The sequence below is a fragment of the Xenopus laevis genome, chromosome 2S (assembly GCF_017654675.1).
Source record: "Xenopus laevis strain J_2021 chromosome 2S, Xenopus_laevis_v10.1, whole genome shotgun sequence".
Lineage (NCBI taxonomy): Eukaryota > Metazoa > Chordata > Amphibia > Anura > Pipidae > Xenopus > Xenopus laevis.
In genome coordinates, this window is record NC_054374.1 from 147,503,190 (window position 1) to 147,518,775 (window position 15,586).

The 15,586-nt window shown below is 39.9% G+C and overlaps 1 protein-coding gene across 2 annotated transcripts in view; it reads left to right on the forward strand.

Moving 5' to 3' along the window:
• Positions 1 to 15,303, forward strand: part of lnx2.S (ligand of numb-protein X 2 S homeolog) — an 89,318-nt gene extending 74,015 nt beyond the window's left edge. Inside the window, exons 4-10 of one of the 2 annotated variants that reach the window (XM_018250271.2) lie at positions 3,620 to 3,819; positions 4,263 to 4,631; positions 5,368 to 5,505; positions 6,166 to 6,343; positions 7,257 to 7,485; positions 10,749 to 10,907; positions 12,298 to 13,468. In XM_018250271.2, coding sequence (XP_018105760.1) covers positions 3,620 to 3,819; positions 4,263 to 4,631; positions 5,368 to 5,505; positions 6,166 to 6,343; positions 7,257 to 7,485; positions 10,749 to 10,907; positions 12,298 to 12,433 — 1,409 coding nt within the window. In that variant the 3' untranslated portion in view covers positions 12,434 to 13,468. Of the gene's footprint in view, positions 1 to 3,619; positions 3,820 to 4,262; positions 4,632 to 5,367; positions 5,506 to 6,165; positions 6,344 to 7,256; positions 7,486 to 10,748; positions 10,908 to 12,297; positions 13,469 to 14,777 lie in introns of those variants that run through there. The other variant, XM_041584512.1, reaches the window with a different exon arrangement.
• The last annotated feature ends 283 nt before the right edge of the window (positions 15,304 to 15,586 follow it).

The following is a 15,586-nucleotide window of genomic DNA, read 5'->3' on the forward strand; positions in this document are numbered from 1 at the left end:
TCGCTCGGTCTTCGTTATTTACTAATTTTTTAATTATTTGCCTTCTTCTTCTGACTCTTTCCAGATTTCAAATGGGGTTCACTGCCTCCCAACTAAAAACAAATGCTCTGTAAGGCTACAAATGTATTGTCATTGCTACTTTTTATTAATTTCTTTCTGTTGAAGTCCTCTCATATTCTTATTTTAGCCTCAAGGTTGCTAGGGTAATTTGGACCCTGGCAAACTAGATAACCGCTGAATAAAAAGCGAAATAACTCAAAAAACATGCATTTTTAAAAAAAAAAATTAAAAACAATTGTAAATTGTCTCAGAATATCACTCTCTACATCATACTAAGGGGCACATTTACAAAGCTTGAGTGAAGGATTCGAATTAAAAAAACTTCGAATTTCGAAGTGTTTTATTGGCTACTTCGACCATCGAATGGGCTACTTCGACCTTCGACTACTACTTCGACTTCGAATCGAACGATTCAAACTAAAAATCGCTCGACTATTCGACCATTCGATAATCGAAGTACTGTCTCTTTAAGAAAAACTTCGACCCCTTACTTCGGCAGCTAAAAGCTACCGAAGTCAATGTTAGCCTATGGGGAAGGTCCCCATAGGCTTGCCAGCGTTTTTTTGTTCGAAGGATATTCCTTCGATCGTTGTATTAAAATCTTTCGAATCGTTCGATTCGAAGGATTTAATCGTTCGATCGTAGGATTAGCGCTAAAAAGTCGAACGATTTTAGTTCCTAGTCGAATATCGAGGGTTAATTAACCCTCGATATTCGACCCTTAGTAAATCTGCCCCTAAAAGTTAATTTATACATTCTTTGCCTCTTCTTAAAAACAATGGACATGCTGTAGCAAGTTAGAATAGTGGGGTAGCCTCTGTAGCCATTTTTTGACACACTTGGGTCTGGCTGTGTAGAATTAGTTTTATTCTAAGTCAGCCTTTGTTCTATTAGGCCATTGGTTCTTATACTGTCCCGGGGGGACCTGGAATAGAGGCAGGGGGCCCAGCTTGAAGGTTTGGCTGGGAAAGATTTGGGGAGAACGTTTATTTGCTCTTCTAGATACACCTGCAAGCCTAGCCTGGATCCATCTACTGAATATATTGTTGAAGCTATGGCTCACACAATTTTCCTATATTTCTAATAGGGCTGTGTGGGTCAAAATGTTCTTATACCACACCCTGTCCTGACCCGGCCCAATGCACTGCACTGATTTATATACCTGTGTCTGACCTTCCGCTTCTCTGATGTCATCGGAGGGGTGGGGAGAGCGCTATTATATAACAAGTGCTGCCCTTTCATGAGTGGCCCATGATTACGAGTGGACACATGCAAAACGCATAAGGTGTTTTTGTTGCTCTATGTGAAATAAGTAATTTTACTATACACTGCCTTGGAGGAGTTTGTGGAGTGCATGCCAGAAAGCTGAATAGTGGTGCAACCTTTCATGAGTGGGGCTTTGAACGGCACTGAGAGGTCAAGAAGCGGCAAGCCTGATAACAAATTGGGCCCAACCACTGCATCAATGGCATGAGTTGTACAGCATGGGTTAAACATAAATTGGGTTTCTACTATGAAATAGATATATATATTATATGATATAATATTTTATTTACTGTATATATATTATATATATATATATATATATATATATATATATATATATATATATTTCCGCAGTGGTGTAAATAGTGGTACTGGGTACCAAGCCCCCCACAAAAAAACTTTGAAGGGGCCCAGTGTGCACAGCAACCCTAAGCCTGCCCCCTTTCACCGACTTCTTGTTCATTTGCAGGCGTGTGAATTTTAAAGTTATTAATTAGCTGAGAATTTTATGCACCAGACGCCCAGGCTCCCCTGTAACAACGGGATCTGCTACCTCTATAGTTAAGTGGCTAAATAGTAACACTCCTATATGGCATGGGCAAAGGGTGGAACACCTTGTAGATCTGATCTGAGCTATAGACAGTAAACTGATTGCCTTCTTGTCTTCTGTGCTCCAGATCTACAAGGCATTCCAACTTGAGCTTATGTGTGCACCGTTTATTGTACCAGCACAATGGTGTATTATATGCACACACGTAACTCACTATTGGCAAGGACCCACCACACAGTGCACAGAGGACTATAATTCTAAACTGTAGGGCAGGGCTGTTCAACTGGCTGTGCCAGCAGGAAGCTTCACACTTTACAGTAATATAAAGAATGTCTTCAGTTCAGAGAGCAGCAAGTGTGAGCCACTCCAAGCAGGCCACCAGCTCTCTGCCTCTCTCTGCCACCCAACACATCAGTGACGTCATTGACGCGTATACTCACGTCTCACTGCACTGCCGCACCGCACAGAAGGAGCTATTACTTGCTGGCAAGAGGGAGAAGGTGAAGGAGATGGATTCCACCCAACTGGGTGACCATGATTACTGAAACAAATTATTAAATAAACGCTTGAAAAAAACAAAAAAATTTAATAAAAAAAAAATATCCCCTTAAAAGTGCGCCCCTCAATGATGGCGTCCTAGACAGCCGCCTTCTCTGTCTACCCCTAGTTCCGGCCCTGATGCCTGCAGTGAGCACCAACCATTTGGTTTTTTGGTGTGCTATTAATGGGGACATGGTCTTGCGGTAACATGGGTGTGGTTTAAAGTGGGTGTGGTCTAAAAACAGGGAGTGGCTAACACTGGCTTCCGTTATCGTCCCACCATGTAGATTAGAAAAATTCCGGCCCTCGGTACCATAGAAGTTGGACAGCACTGCTGTAGGGTATACTGGAGTATTGAGCTTCTCATACTGTTCCATCCTACACACCCAATCAACATGTGGAATTTGTTTAGTTCCCCTTTTACTCTACGGGGCCCTTACAGAGACTGGGACTTTGGCAGTGGGGTTTCCCCATGTTTTCGGCCTCTTTCCGAAGAAATGACTTCCATTTGGAACAAATGCAGGACTTGAACTAGACAGCGGTCATGCTGGCTGCATGTACTATTTAAAGGAGACATATAGGATAAATGAAGAAACCCTAATTTTGTAGGCAATTATAAGTAATATATGATGTTGCTTTTACATGGTGCTAAAAATTAATATTATCTTTAAAAATAGCCAATTTATTAGAGCTCCCTATAGATGTTCACTGTCCCTGGTCCTTGACCCTGTTTCAAATGAGGGGTGGGTCCCTACCAGAAGCACAGTAGCCAATCACAGCCCTGCAGTCACGCAAGCAAAGACAGGCTTCAGTTCCCTATCAGGTCCTACTAGCTGCTGATTGGTTCCTGTCCTACAGTGCAGTGAGGGGAGTGCTGCCGGCTCCTCTGCACAGCCTGGGAATTCAGGGAGCTGGAAGTGGAGGAGAAGGGAGGGATTATTAGGGTTTTTGCAGAAATATTCAATAAATCAGCCTGAAACACTACTTTTTTAAGCACAATTCTTCTATATCTAAATGAGTATAACTCACTGGTATGTTCATTTTTTTTTTTTTTACACAAAATGTCTCCTTTAAGAATTGCCTGATAAATAATATATCATGTTTGTCTCACCGTGTAGAACAATATTGATTCTCTCCATGTATCAACTGAATGTTTTGACCCATAAACACGCCATCGATATCCCTCTCTGTTTTGCCTGACAGCTACACATCCGCCTCCCAGCTTGCCCGAAGGCGAAATCACCACCATTGAAATCCATCGCTCCAATCCTTACATTGAGCTTGGAATTAGCATAGTGGGTGGGAACGAGACTCCTCTGATAAACATTGTGATCCAGGAGATCTATCGGGACGGCGTGATTGCCAAGGACGGGAGGCTTCTTGCCGGCGACCAGATACTTCAAGTAAGATTTCTTTTATATACAGTTATGGGACCTGTTATCGGAGATCTTTCAGTAATTTGGATCTTCAGACCTAAATTCTACTAGAAAATAATTTAAATATTAAATAACCCCAATAGGCTGCTTTTGCTTCCAATAAGGATTAATTGTATCTTAGTTGGGATCAAGTACAAGGTACTGTTTTATTATTACAGAGAAAACATTTGGATAAAATGAATTCATAGCTTTCTCAATAACGGGTTTCCGGATAATGGATCCCATACCTGTATATGTAAAATTCTATTCAACCTTTTACGTTGCTAGCAGTTTCAGCTTTACATAATTGCATGTCTGGTTTTAAATATGAATTCAGTATTCATATTGTATTAAATATTATCCAGTAATGTTAATTAAATATGAAAACATTTAGAATGGAGATAATACAGCCATTTGTTTTGTCTCCCCAGGTGAATAATTTTGATATCAGCAATGTGTCACATAACTATGCCCGATGGGTCCTGTCTCAGCCGTGCAGCGTGCTGCATCTCACTGTGCTGCGGGAGAGACGCTTCGGAAGCCGAGCGCATGGGCACGGGGACGGCAGCTCTCAGAGAGATGAGAGTTTTCATATCACCCTCAACAAACGCGGCTCCAATGAACAGCTGGGCATTAAGCTTGTGCGCAGGACAGATGAATCGGGAGTTTTTATTCTGGATCTGTTAGAAGGGGGGCTGGCGGCGCAGGACGGGAGGCTGCATAGCAACGATAGAGTTCTTGCCATAAACGGACTTGACTTAAAGCATGGAACTCCAGAACTGGCTGCTCAGATTATCCAGGTATTTACTAGTTATGCGAGATTAATGTTATTTGTAGGGAAGTTATTATCTGAAAATGAATCCATACCATATACCAAGGAGATATTTAAATGCTGCAGTTGACAATATTGTAGGACCCCCCATCGACCCAAGATGGTGGAAATCACAGTCAAATACCTCTTGATAGGTATCCCTCACCTATTAATGCCCAAATGCAAAATATGAATATAATCCGCCTCATCCCAGACAAGATCACATAGGGATTCATTAGAAATAGCCTTACTGGGCAGTACTAATAGTGGATGTTGATCTAAGAAATTTTATTCCATCTTTCCCCCATATACAATGCCTGGTTGGATTAGTGAACGTAAGGGCAGAGACACGCGATCAGATTCGGGGAGATTAGTCGCCCGGCAACAAATCTCCTCTTCTTGGGGGTGACTAATCTCCCTGAACTGCACTCCTCATAAGGCAACTTCGGGCGACTTCGGAAAACGAATCGCTCCGAGCGCCATCCCGCCGGTGATTTACATTCTAGCCGGCGGGAGGCAGTTCAGGGAGATTAGTCGCCCCCAAGAAGAGGAGATTTATCGCCGGGCGACTATCTCCTCGAATCTAAGCGTGTGCCCTGACCCTAAGGCTATGAATCCTTACCTAAGAGGATATTTGCACTATTATACCAACTATCATGAAAAATAAAGCAAGAGAATGGAGTGTTTTTGTTTATAACATGTCTTGGTGTTTGTCTTCTGTCTAGGGCAGTGGGGAACGTGTTAATTTAACTGTATCTCGACCTGTAAAGCAGCAACCTGGGAATATAACAAGAGATGTGGGGAACAGTCAGCCCCACCATCACACGCAGCCAGTGTATCACCACAGGCCAAGTGCACATAAGGTAACGGCTGCACCACTGCATCCTTCTTATAATAATAGGTCGATTATGAAAATTGTTATTATGGCATCAAGCAGCTTTCTGTCTAGAGCTTGATTTCTTCTACTGCTGCTCTGGTTTGGACATGATAACAATTGCTTGGTAAAAATATTATAACTCCAGCATTTCTGGGTAATCCATTTATGGATGGATTTAGAGGGGACTTTCCAAGAAAATTCAGGGTATCTCGGAGGGCTTTCTGTTACATTTCTGTTGGCACTTGCAATGTATATTGAAGATGCACCCAGCAGTGGTTGGGCCTATATTTTTTATTTATGGGACCAAAGCCAGGAATAGGATAAAACTGTGAACACCTTTACTTAGCGCATCTTGAAACATCTTTATTGGTGCATATCCACCCACATGTGCTATTAAACTTCTGTATGTATGAAGCTCACAAACTTTAATTATATAGCTGCACTTGCTGTTTTAGGAAATATTGGGGGGCTGAAAGCATTTGTCATTTTCTACATCTTTCCCACTTTATACTCATATTAGTCGCAATAATGTTGATGCACTAGGCTTTATAGGCTATTGAATATGCAGTATTGATATTATAAGGGGAGATCAAGGTCTCTCCTTGTCTTTAGGATTTCTAATCACAAATACTTTTCCTTTCCTTAGGATCTATCCCAGTGCGTTAAATGCCAAGAAAAACATATTACAGTGAAGAAAGAGCCCCAGGAATCTCTGGGCATGACGGTGGCAGGGGGAAGGGGCAGCAAAAGTGGAGAGCTGCCAATCTTTGTGACGAGCGTCCAACCTCACGGCTGTCTTGCAAGGGACAGCAGAATCAGGAGAGGTGTGTGTGTGTAGTATTAATAGCCATCATAGATAAATCAATGGAGATTTACCCACAAGACTAGGGCTAGGCATAGAGCTTGACGGCACAGTATAGTGTTGTTAAAGCTGCAACATAGATTTTATAACCCTTAAGGGGGAAAGTAATTCAAAATGGCAAGGAATATTTACAATGGCGTTTTTGTGAATGTTTAGCTCTGCTCGCCATGTAAAATAATTTGCTGGCGAATATTACATTGCTAAGCAAAAGTTAGCGTTAACACCTGTTCTGGAGTTTCGCTAAATATTTTGTTGCAAAATACGCTTTGCGATTGCAACAGTTTATGACATACACTGCGAATGTTCCCAAATGCCATTTGGTCACACTGTAAGGAAGTCGTTGAGGTCGGTAATTGGTCAAAAACGAAGTAAGCGTGGTCGTTAACATTCGCAATGGCTCCGTGAAGGTTTTTTGCAACAACATATTAACTTACCCCCGCTAGTGCGTAACATGATCTTACCAGGATCCCCAACGAAAAAAATTGGGGCCATCCCATCCCTACAGCATCAATGTAGTTTATTTAGAGATGTATAGCACTACATGATTCCCACCTCACGGGTCCTTCCTCTGGTGCAGTTCAAAGAATGAATTCATAATGACCTGGGGTAGTGAGTTGTCTTACTGCTTCCGTCATAAAGTCTTCCTTATTCAATTGACAATGTATGAGAATGTATTCTCATTATTTTTTAGAGATTTTAATGTTTCTCTCTCAGATTTTGTAAAATTAGGTTTTAGGAGTTTATAATGAGCAGGATCTGTCCCCCATAATTCAGGTATCGCTACATTCTGAAATGTTTAAAGTGATGAGCGTGATGAGGTCTAAAGTCACTTGTTTTAATACATATTTAATACTGACTTCTGCTTTCCTGTTAAGGGGATGTGCTGCTGAGTATCAATGGCATTGATCTGACCAATCTCAGTCACAGTGAAGCAGTGGCCATGCTGAAAGCCAGCGCCACCTCCTCGGTGGTCTCTCTGAAAGCAATCGAAGTGGAGGTAGTGGAGGAGCAGACCCAAGGCAAAGAGGAAATGAGCACAGTTAGTGAAAATGAATACGATGCCAGTTGGTCTCCATCATGGGTCATGTGGCTGGGCCTTCCCAGGTTTGTGCTTATGAATGTTCCTTGCATACATTATTTAGCATTCTTAATTTTTATAGCACCAATGTTTTCTGCAGCACTTTACTCATAGCCCTCCTGTACTGTTACAGCCGCCTTGTAAGAAGCCAGAAGTGTGTGTTCTGTTGGCCAAGGAAACATGGAGGCACCTCTGTTCACAGGATAGATGCCACAGAACAAAATGTCCCAAAAAGATAAAATAGTAAAAAGTTAATTGCCATTGCAATTGGGAGTATGAAAAAAGAGTAATAGTTTCCCTTGAAAATATTTATCCTTAAAGCGGAACTCCGGCTTACAAACCAAAATTTGATAAAAAGGCCACATAACACAGATACCCCTAATATACCCATCACAGTTACCTGTTTCTTCAAAAAGTAGGAATAAATGCCACTTTCTATGCTGAAATCCAGCTGTTTAACAGATCGTTTCTTTCTTCATCATTTGAAATCCTGGCAGGGAAGGAGAGACTAAACACTGATGTTACCAATTGTAACAACTACTCCACAGCTTACAGACAGCATGCAGGAACTACATAACCCACAATGCATTGCACTGTGATGTTCCTTTCCTTATTGAAATCACGTGTGCAGGGAATTGTGGGGTTTGGAGGATGCAGGCTAAGGACAGATGGCTGTTTATACAAAGTAACAGTAGTCAGCCAGCTCAGCACAGTAGTCAGACAGATCAGCAGAAGAGCAGGGAGCTAGGTTCAGGGAACTGTTCCAAACCATTAAAAATCATGAAAAGTCTGCATATTTTTTAATTGATGTATATTACAAAGTTGCTTGAAATTATGTTTACTTTTCAAAAAGCCTAAGTTATGTTTGGGTGGAGTTCCCCTTTAATATGAACGTCAGTTAATTCCAGTTTTCTGCGTAAATGTTCATTGTCCTTGCATGGACTCTAGCACAAGTCATATTTCTATTTTTAAAGGCATCATTAGCAAGCTACATCAGCTGGAGCTCACTGTTAATATGCATTTCTACTAACCACTGTATTTCTCTCAGCACCTCAATTATTTTCCTTCATACTCCCTCGCTCTTGCGTGAAGAGCCTCAACCCTCGGCCTCATTTGGTTCATGGAAGCTGCACCAGCCTTGCAATAGCTGCAATGTAAAATGCTCCTTGTGGAGAAATAATGTCCAAATTACTTCTTGCTCTTTAACACTTAACCCTTTCATTATTGTTCCATTAAATAAACGGCACAGCACTGATTAAAAGGAAACATGGGGTGGTGTGGGTGCAATGGAACTTTTATACCGGCACTATAGATTATTGGGCAGATTTATCAAAGGTAGAATTTCGAATCAATGTGAATTTTTTTTTTTTACTCAAATGAATTTGAATATAATCACAATTTGAATGGGAGGTTATTTAAGAAAACATTTGAACATCCCGACCCGAAAATTCAAATCGAATTCGAATTGAGTTTCCCCCCCCCCTGAAAAAAACTTGAATGTCAGGAAGGCAATTAACATATTCAAATTGTTCAACAGACCTCTGCCATTGGCTTTTACATGAACTCAGCAGGTTTTAGGTGGCCAATAGGGATCGGCGAATTTGACTCATTTAGTTTCGCCAAAAATTTGACCCGCCGGCGAAATGTTGCAGACGCCCATTAAAGTAACATTTTGGCGCACGGCGGAATTGTTTTATTTGACGCACGCCGCCATACAAGTCTATGGGCGTAATTTTTTCGGCAAAACAAGGCGAAAAAATTCTCCCATCCCTAGTGGCCAATATTTAAATTGTCGAGCTTTGATTAATCTCACATTCAAATTTACATTCGAATTTACTATTCAACCCTTAATAAATCTGCCCCAATGTGTTCTGTGGTCTGGAAGGGGTTAACAGCAGATTTACAGTAACAAGGGGCATTACTTTACACAATGTATTCTCCACCTTATATGTAAAACCTGACTTTTCCAGGGACTTAGGAATGCTTAGGATGTTGTGGTTTTTGGATAAGGGATCTTTCTGTAAATTGGATCTCCATACCTTAAGTCTTCTAAATCACTTCGTTAAATAGACCCAATGGGATTATTTTGCCACCGATATGGATTTGTGCAATTTTGTCACCACGAAGTACAATTTTATTATTACCAAAAAAAAAAAAGGAAATCAATTAAAAAGAATGTAATTTTTTTTGTTTAAAATGAACTGTGTGAGAGATGGCCTTCCTGTAATGCAGAGCTTTCTGGATAACGGGTTTCTGTACCTGGTACATCACTAGTGAACTGAACTGACTTTTGTGCCAGTGGGCATCAGAACCATCAATTAATTAAATTCACTTTTTTTTTTTTTTAATCTTCATTGTATGAAATCCATAAAAACAAATATCAAGTATGGCACATGGCTGTGTCTTTTGAGGAAATGGCAAAGAAACACATTTGGGGTTATTTATTAAAGTCAAAAACTCAAAAAAAAAATCTAGTTTTTTTTTTTTTGCTATAAAATCCGATTTATTATACCCTGAAGATGGAAAAAGTCAGAATCCGAAAATACTCCATCTCAGACCTTCCGAGGTTGTATATAAGTCAATGGGAGAGGTCCATATCCTATTAGGAAGTTTATGTGGTCTGAGGTGGAATTGCCCCAAAAATCCGACTATTTTGTACTTTTCAGGCAAAAATCCGAAAAAATTCAGGCTTTTTGTGAAAAAGCCAGAAAAAATTCAGGATTCGGGATTAAAAATCGTACGATTCGGATTATCGCTTGATTTTTTTGTGTTTGTCTCTGATCCGATTATATTGGGCTTTTTCAATAGGGATGCAAGGAATCCAGTATTCAGGGATTTGCCTTTTTCAGCAGGATTCGGATTCCGTGAATCCTTCTGCTCGGCCGAACTAAATTCAAATTTGCATATGCAAATTAGGGGCGGGAGAAAAATCACATCATTTTTTTGTCACAAAACAAGAAAGTAAAAAATGTTTTCCCCTTTCCACTCCTAATTTGCATATGAAAATTCGGTTCGGTATTCGGCCGAATCTTTCATGAAGGATTCAGGGTTTTGCCCGAATCCAAAATAGTGGATTCGGTGCATCCCTATTTTTTAAAAATAAATAAGCTCCAATCGTGGATTCTAGTTTGGTTGGACTTATTTAAATAGTCAGATAAATTCAGATTTTGATAAATAAGGCCCTAAGCTACTGTTACGCTCCTTCTTACCCCACTTGTGCTATTCATTAAACATCACTACTGCCATACATTGATATCAGTGTAATAATGGGTAACGGTCTCTCTTGCAGTTATTTTCATAGCTGCCATGATGTTGTTCTGCGGAGGAGCAATCTGGGGAGCTGGGGTTTCAGTATTGTCGGGGGATATGAGGAGAATCACACAAACCAGCCTTTCTTCATCAAGACGATTGTGCTCGGGACTCCTGCTTATTATGATGGTCGGCTCAAGTATGTTGGGACTGGGGGAAATATAGACAAAAGCCATGAATATCTTGTAAATTATATCCTTATAAACGGTGAGTTCTGATGTCATTTCTGTCACATGACTCACTGAAACTTGTGTATTATAATAAATAAAGTACCCCCAGTTGTAAAATATGAGGATATTAGAAGTTACCTTGGAGTTCCATGACCTGTATAAAAACAATCGGCCTTTGGCCTCGTGTTTTTATATGGACATGAAACTGCTCGGTAACTTACAATATCCTTATATTTTACTAGAGGGGGTACTTTATTCACTATATATTATACAAGAGACGTGAATATCTTGTAAATAATTTCCTTTTATGTTACAAGAAGTCATCTCGGAGTTCCGTGCCTTTACATGGTCCTGCAACTCCTTTGTAACTTATGTTTTCCAACAAGGGATACTTTATTCACTATATGTAAGACACAAGGGCCATGAATATCCTGTAAATTATATCCTTATAAACAGGGCTTAGTGATGTCATCTATAATCCTGCTCATTTCTGCCATGTGACTCACTAAAACCTGTGTTTAAAATGTAAGAATATTAGAAGTCACCTTGGAGTGTCATTACCTTTATAAAGGAATTTTGACTTTATATGGTCAAGAAACTCCTCGGTGACTTTTAATATCCGTATATTTTACAACAGGAGGTACATTAAAGGGGTAGTTCACCGTTAAATAAAGTTTTAGTATGTTGTACAGAGGGATATTCTGAGACAATTTACAATCGGTTTTCATTTTCCATTATTTGTGGTTTTTGAGTTATTTAGCTTTTTATTCAGCAGCTCTCCAGTTTGCAATTTCAGCAATTACAAATTCCCCTAGCAACCATGCACTGCTTTAAATAAGAGACTGGAATATGAAAAATAAAAAGTAGCAATAACAATACATTTGTAGCCTTACAGAGCATTTGGTTTTTAGATGGGGTCAGTGACCCCCATTTGAAAGCTGGAAAGAGTCAGAAGAAGAAGGTAAATAATTTAAAGACTATACAGAATAAAAAAATGAAGGCCAATTGAAAAGTTGATTAGAATTGGCTATTCTGTAACATACTAAAAGTTAACTTAAAGGTGCACTATCCCTTTAATCACTATATTATTATTACATTACATCACAAGAAAGACATGTACTTTTTATTGAGGCAAATGTATAAAATGTTGCCATAAAAAGAGGTGTTGGCATGAAAAAGCCACTTGAACTCGTCCAATTGTCCTCAATGGTTTATTTTAGGATTAGAGTTGAGCTGCAAAAAACATTATTGGGGTATAAAATAAATACCTTATAGGCCATTTAGCTCATTATAATGGATGATTTCCAAGCCGGAGTCCATTGTGACATCTCTTAATGCCGCGTTTGATTTGCTTCGCAGGTGCGGGGATATGATTGTCGCCGTAAATGGGCTCTCGACTGTGGGAATGAGCCACTCCGCCCTGGTGCCGATGCTCAAGGAGCAACGGAGCAAAGTGACTCTCAGCGTTATCTCTTGGCCTGGAAGTCTTGTTTGAACCTTCAGATTTAATGAGCCACGTCTCATGCTTCTGTGATAGCTGGTTAAAATCTGGGCCAAATCTCTGCCACAATCATTTGAATGATTACTTTTGCAAGAACCATGTTTGTCCTTCATAGACTGGCTTATACCGAGCTGGTAAAACTTGTTTTTCTCACGAATCAGCTGCGGGAAACGTCTCATTCAGGAGGGCCCTCTGCAATGTCTCAAGCCCGGGAAGTTATTCCTCATCCTAGTAACGACTTCAGCCTGTTAACTTTGGGCGTATTCACCTCAACTTTGGACACAGTCACCTTTTTCTTTCTCTTTTCAACCCTGGGTCTAGTCAATAGTTTCTCTTGCAGTTTGTTAACTTTGAGCACAGTCACCATTTCCTTGCTTTAACTGTAGGCCTAATCGCTATTTTATTGTTAATTCTGGTCATAGTAGCCGTCATTGCTTGCTCTTTGTTAACTTTAGGTCTGGTCAACATTTCATTGCTTTGTTAACTTTGGGCATAGTCACCATCTCTTTGATTTAAATTTAGGCCTAATCGTCAATTTATTGCTCTTTGTTAACCTTGTACCTACTGGAATCTTTCCTTGCTCTTTGTGAACTTTGGGTCTAGTCAACATTTCATTGCTTTTTGCATAGTCACCTTTTTCTTGTTCTTTTGCCAACTTTGGGCCTAGTTACACATGTAGCTTGCTCTTTGTTAAGTTTAGCCCTAGCTATCCCTTTTATTAGATACCTTAGGGCTAATCATAATTTTTACATGCACTTTCTTAACATTTCCATGTCTTGTTGACATTTATCCTATTCGTCTTTTTTGTCTGCTGTTTGTTAACTGCAGGTCCAGTCACCACTTTGCTTGCTCTAAATTTGGGCACAGTCTTGCTGGCTTTTGGTCACCCTTTAACTTTCTCTTTTTAACTCTAGCTCAGCTAATGTCAACTAGTTGCCATTTGGCTTGCTATTTAAAGGGGAACTCCACACAAACATAACTTGAGCTTTTTGAAAAGTAAACATAATTTCAAGCAACTTTGCAATATACATCAATTAAAAAATATGCAGATTTTTCATGATTCTTAATGGTTTGCAACAGTTCCCTAAGCCTAGCCCCCTGCTCTCCTGCTGATCTGTCTGACTACTTTGCTGAGCTGGCTGACTACTGTTACTTTGTATCAACAGCCATCTGTCCTTAGCCTGCATCCTCCAAACCCCACAATTCCCTGCACATGTGATTTCAATAAGGAAAGGAACATCACAGTGCAATGCATTGTGGGTTATGTAGTTCCTGCATGCTGTCTGTAAGCTGTGGAGAAGTTGTTACAATTGGTAACATCAGTGTTTAGTCCCTCCTTCCCTGCCAGGATTTCAAATGATGCAGAAAGAGAAGAACTGTTAAACAGCTGGATTTCAGCATAGATAATGGCATTTATTCACACATTTTGAAGAAACAGGTAACAGTGATGGGCATATTAGGGGTTTCGGTGTTATGTGGGCCTCTTTATCAAATTTTGGTTTGGAAGCCGGAGTTCCCCTTTAAGACCTAGCCACTCTTTTTCCTGCTCCTACATAAGGCCTAATTACCATTTTTGCTCTCTCCTTGTTAACTTTGGGCCTAGTCACAATCACAATTGTGCTTGCTTTTTGTTCACTTTGAACCTTGCCTGATCACTATTTCTACATGCGCTTTGTTAACTTTGGATCTAGTCACCATCTTCATATTCTTTGTTTTGGTCCACTCACCCTTTCTGCTTGCTCTTTGTTAACGCTGAGCTTAGTCACCACTTTACTACCGATGAGCTTAGTCACCACTTTGTTCATACTCCTAGACAACTTTAGGGCTAATCAACATTTTTGAGCCTGGTCACTGTTTTATGGTGATATTGTGGCGGCTGCAGCTCTGGTTGTTTTATCGACACCACAAAATATTGTGAGCAAGTTGTACCTTGTTGATTTCACTCCAGCTCATTTACCAATCAGTCCTGCCATTCATAATCATTTAAGCCATATTAATGTCCATCATGTGCCAATGCAGAAGGTCATCAGCTGGTCCCTGCATTTCTTTCATTTCAGAACTATTATGAAGACTTTGGGTTTTTTTTTCAGCTTTCTACATTGTAAATCAGAACCTCTTCTTGGCTCCATGTGTCTGAATATTGTGCTGCTACTGGACGGTTATTGGTTTACCTCGCAGGAACTTTGCCAGTAACAGATGTCCTTAGAAATAATATCAAACCATCTGCTTGTGTAGCTTAGCAATCTGAGTATTATACCCAGGTCCAAAGCCAACTCTTAGAAAATGGGTTTTGTACTGTGCAATAATTGCTTTTCTTTTTTTTTTCTTCGTTGGTCAGAAACTAATTTCATACTCCGAGTGGATTGTACCAAGAAGAGGAATGTGCCACCTTGCGCCTTTGTGGGGTTTATCTTCCTGATGAATGTTTTGTTTGTATGAACAACTTTTGATATTTTTACTGCAATATTTCTATGAAATTGTGCTACGTGCTTGTGACCTTTCTTACTGAGCAGGTAGTAGAAGTGCTTGGCTGGGTGGATTGTGAAGTCATTTCAAGTATCTTCACTCTGATCCGATTCTCATGATACTCGCAATGTGCATGAAATGAAAGGGGGCCTCATGCCGAATGCATTTCTCCTCTTAACCTGAATGTCCAACAATCAACTTCAGACCGGCTTTGCAATATGTATGAGAATAGACCTTTTTTGATTATTAAAAAAAATTTAAAAAAACGTATTTATTCTCCGAATACTTGTGGGTCGTTTATTTAAGCATGGATGTTTGTTGTGATGACAAATGGAAGATGACATTTTGTATTTCACAAAAAAAAATGCTTAAATAAAGTTTCAAAGTGGTTATTAGAAGATCTAGCTTTTCATTTTCATTCAACACTGATACGGACCTGATAAAAGGACAGGGCCAGGCTTATGATAGGGGCCCTAGAATCAAAGTGGAGAAGTAGAGAAATACAGAGGACATAGTGTATTAGGTAACAGTTATTACATATCAATATGTATATATGCATCAAGGATGTTCTCCAGAATGTTTTTTATTCCATATATTTTCTATACAGCCAAGTTTGAAGGCACAGAATATTTCTTCCTAGTGTAAGTGATTGAGATGGCAGCAACACTTAAAGGAAAACTA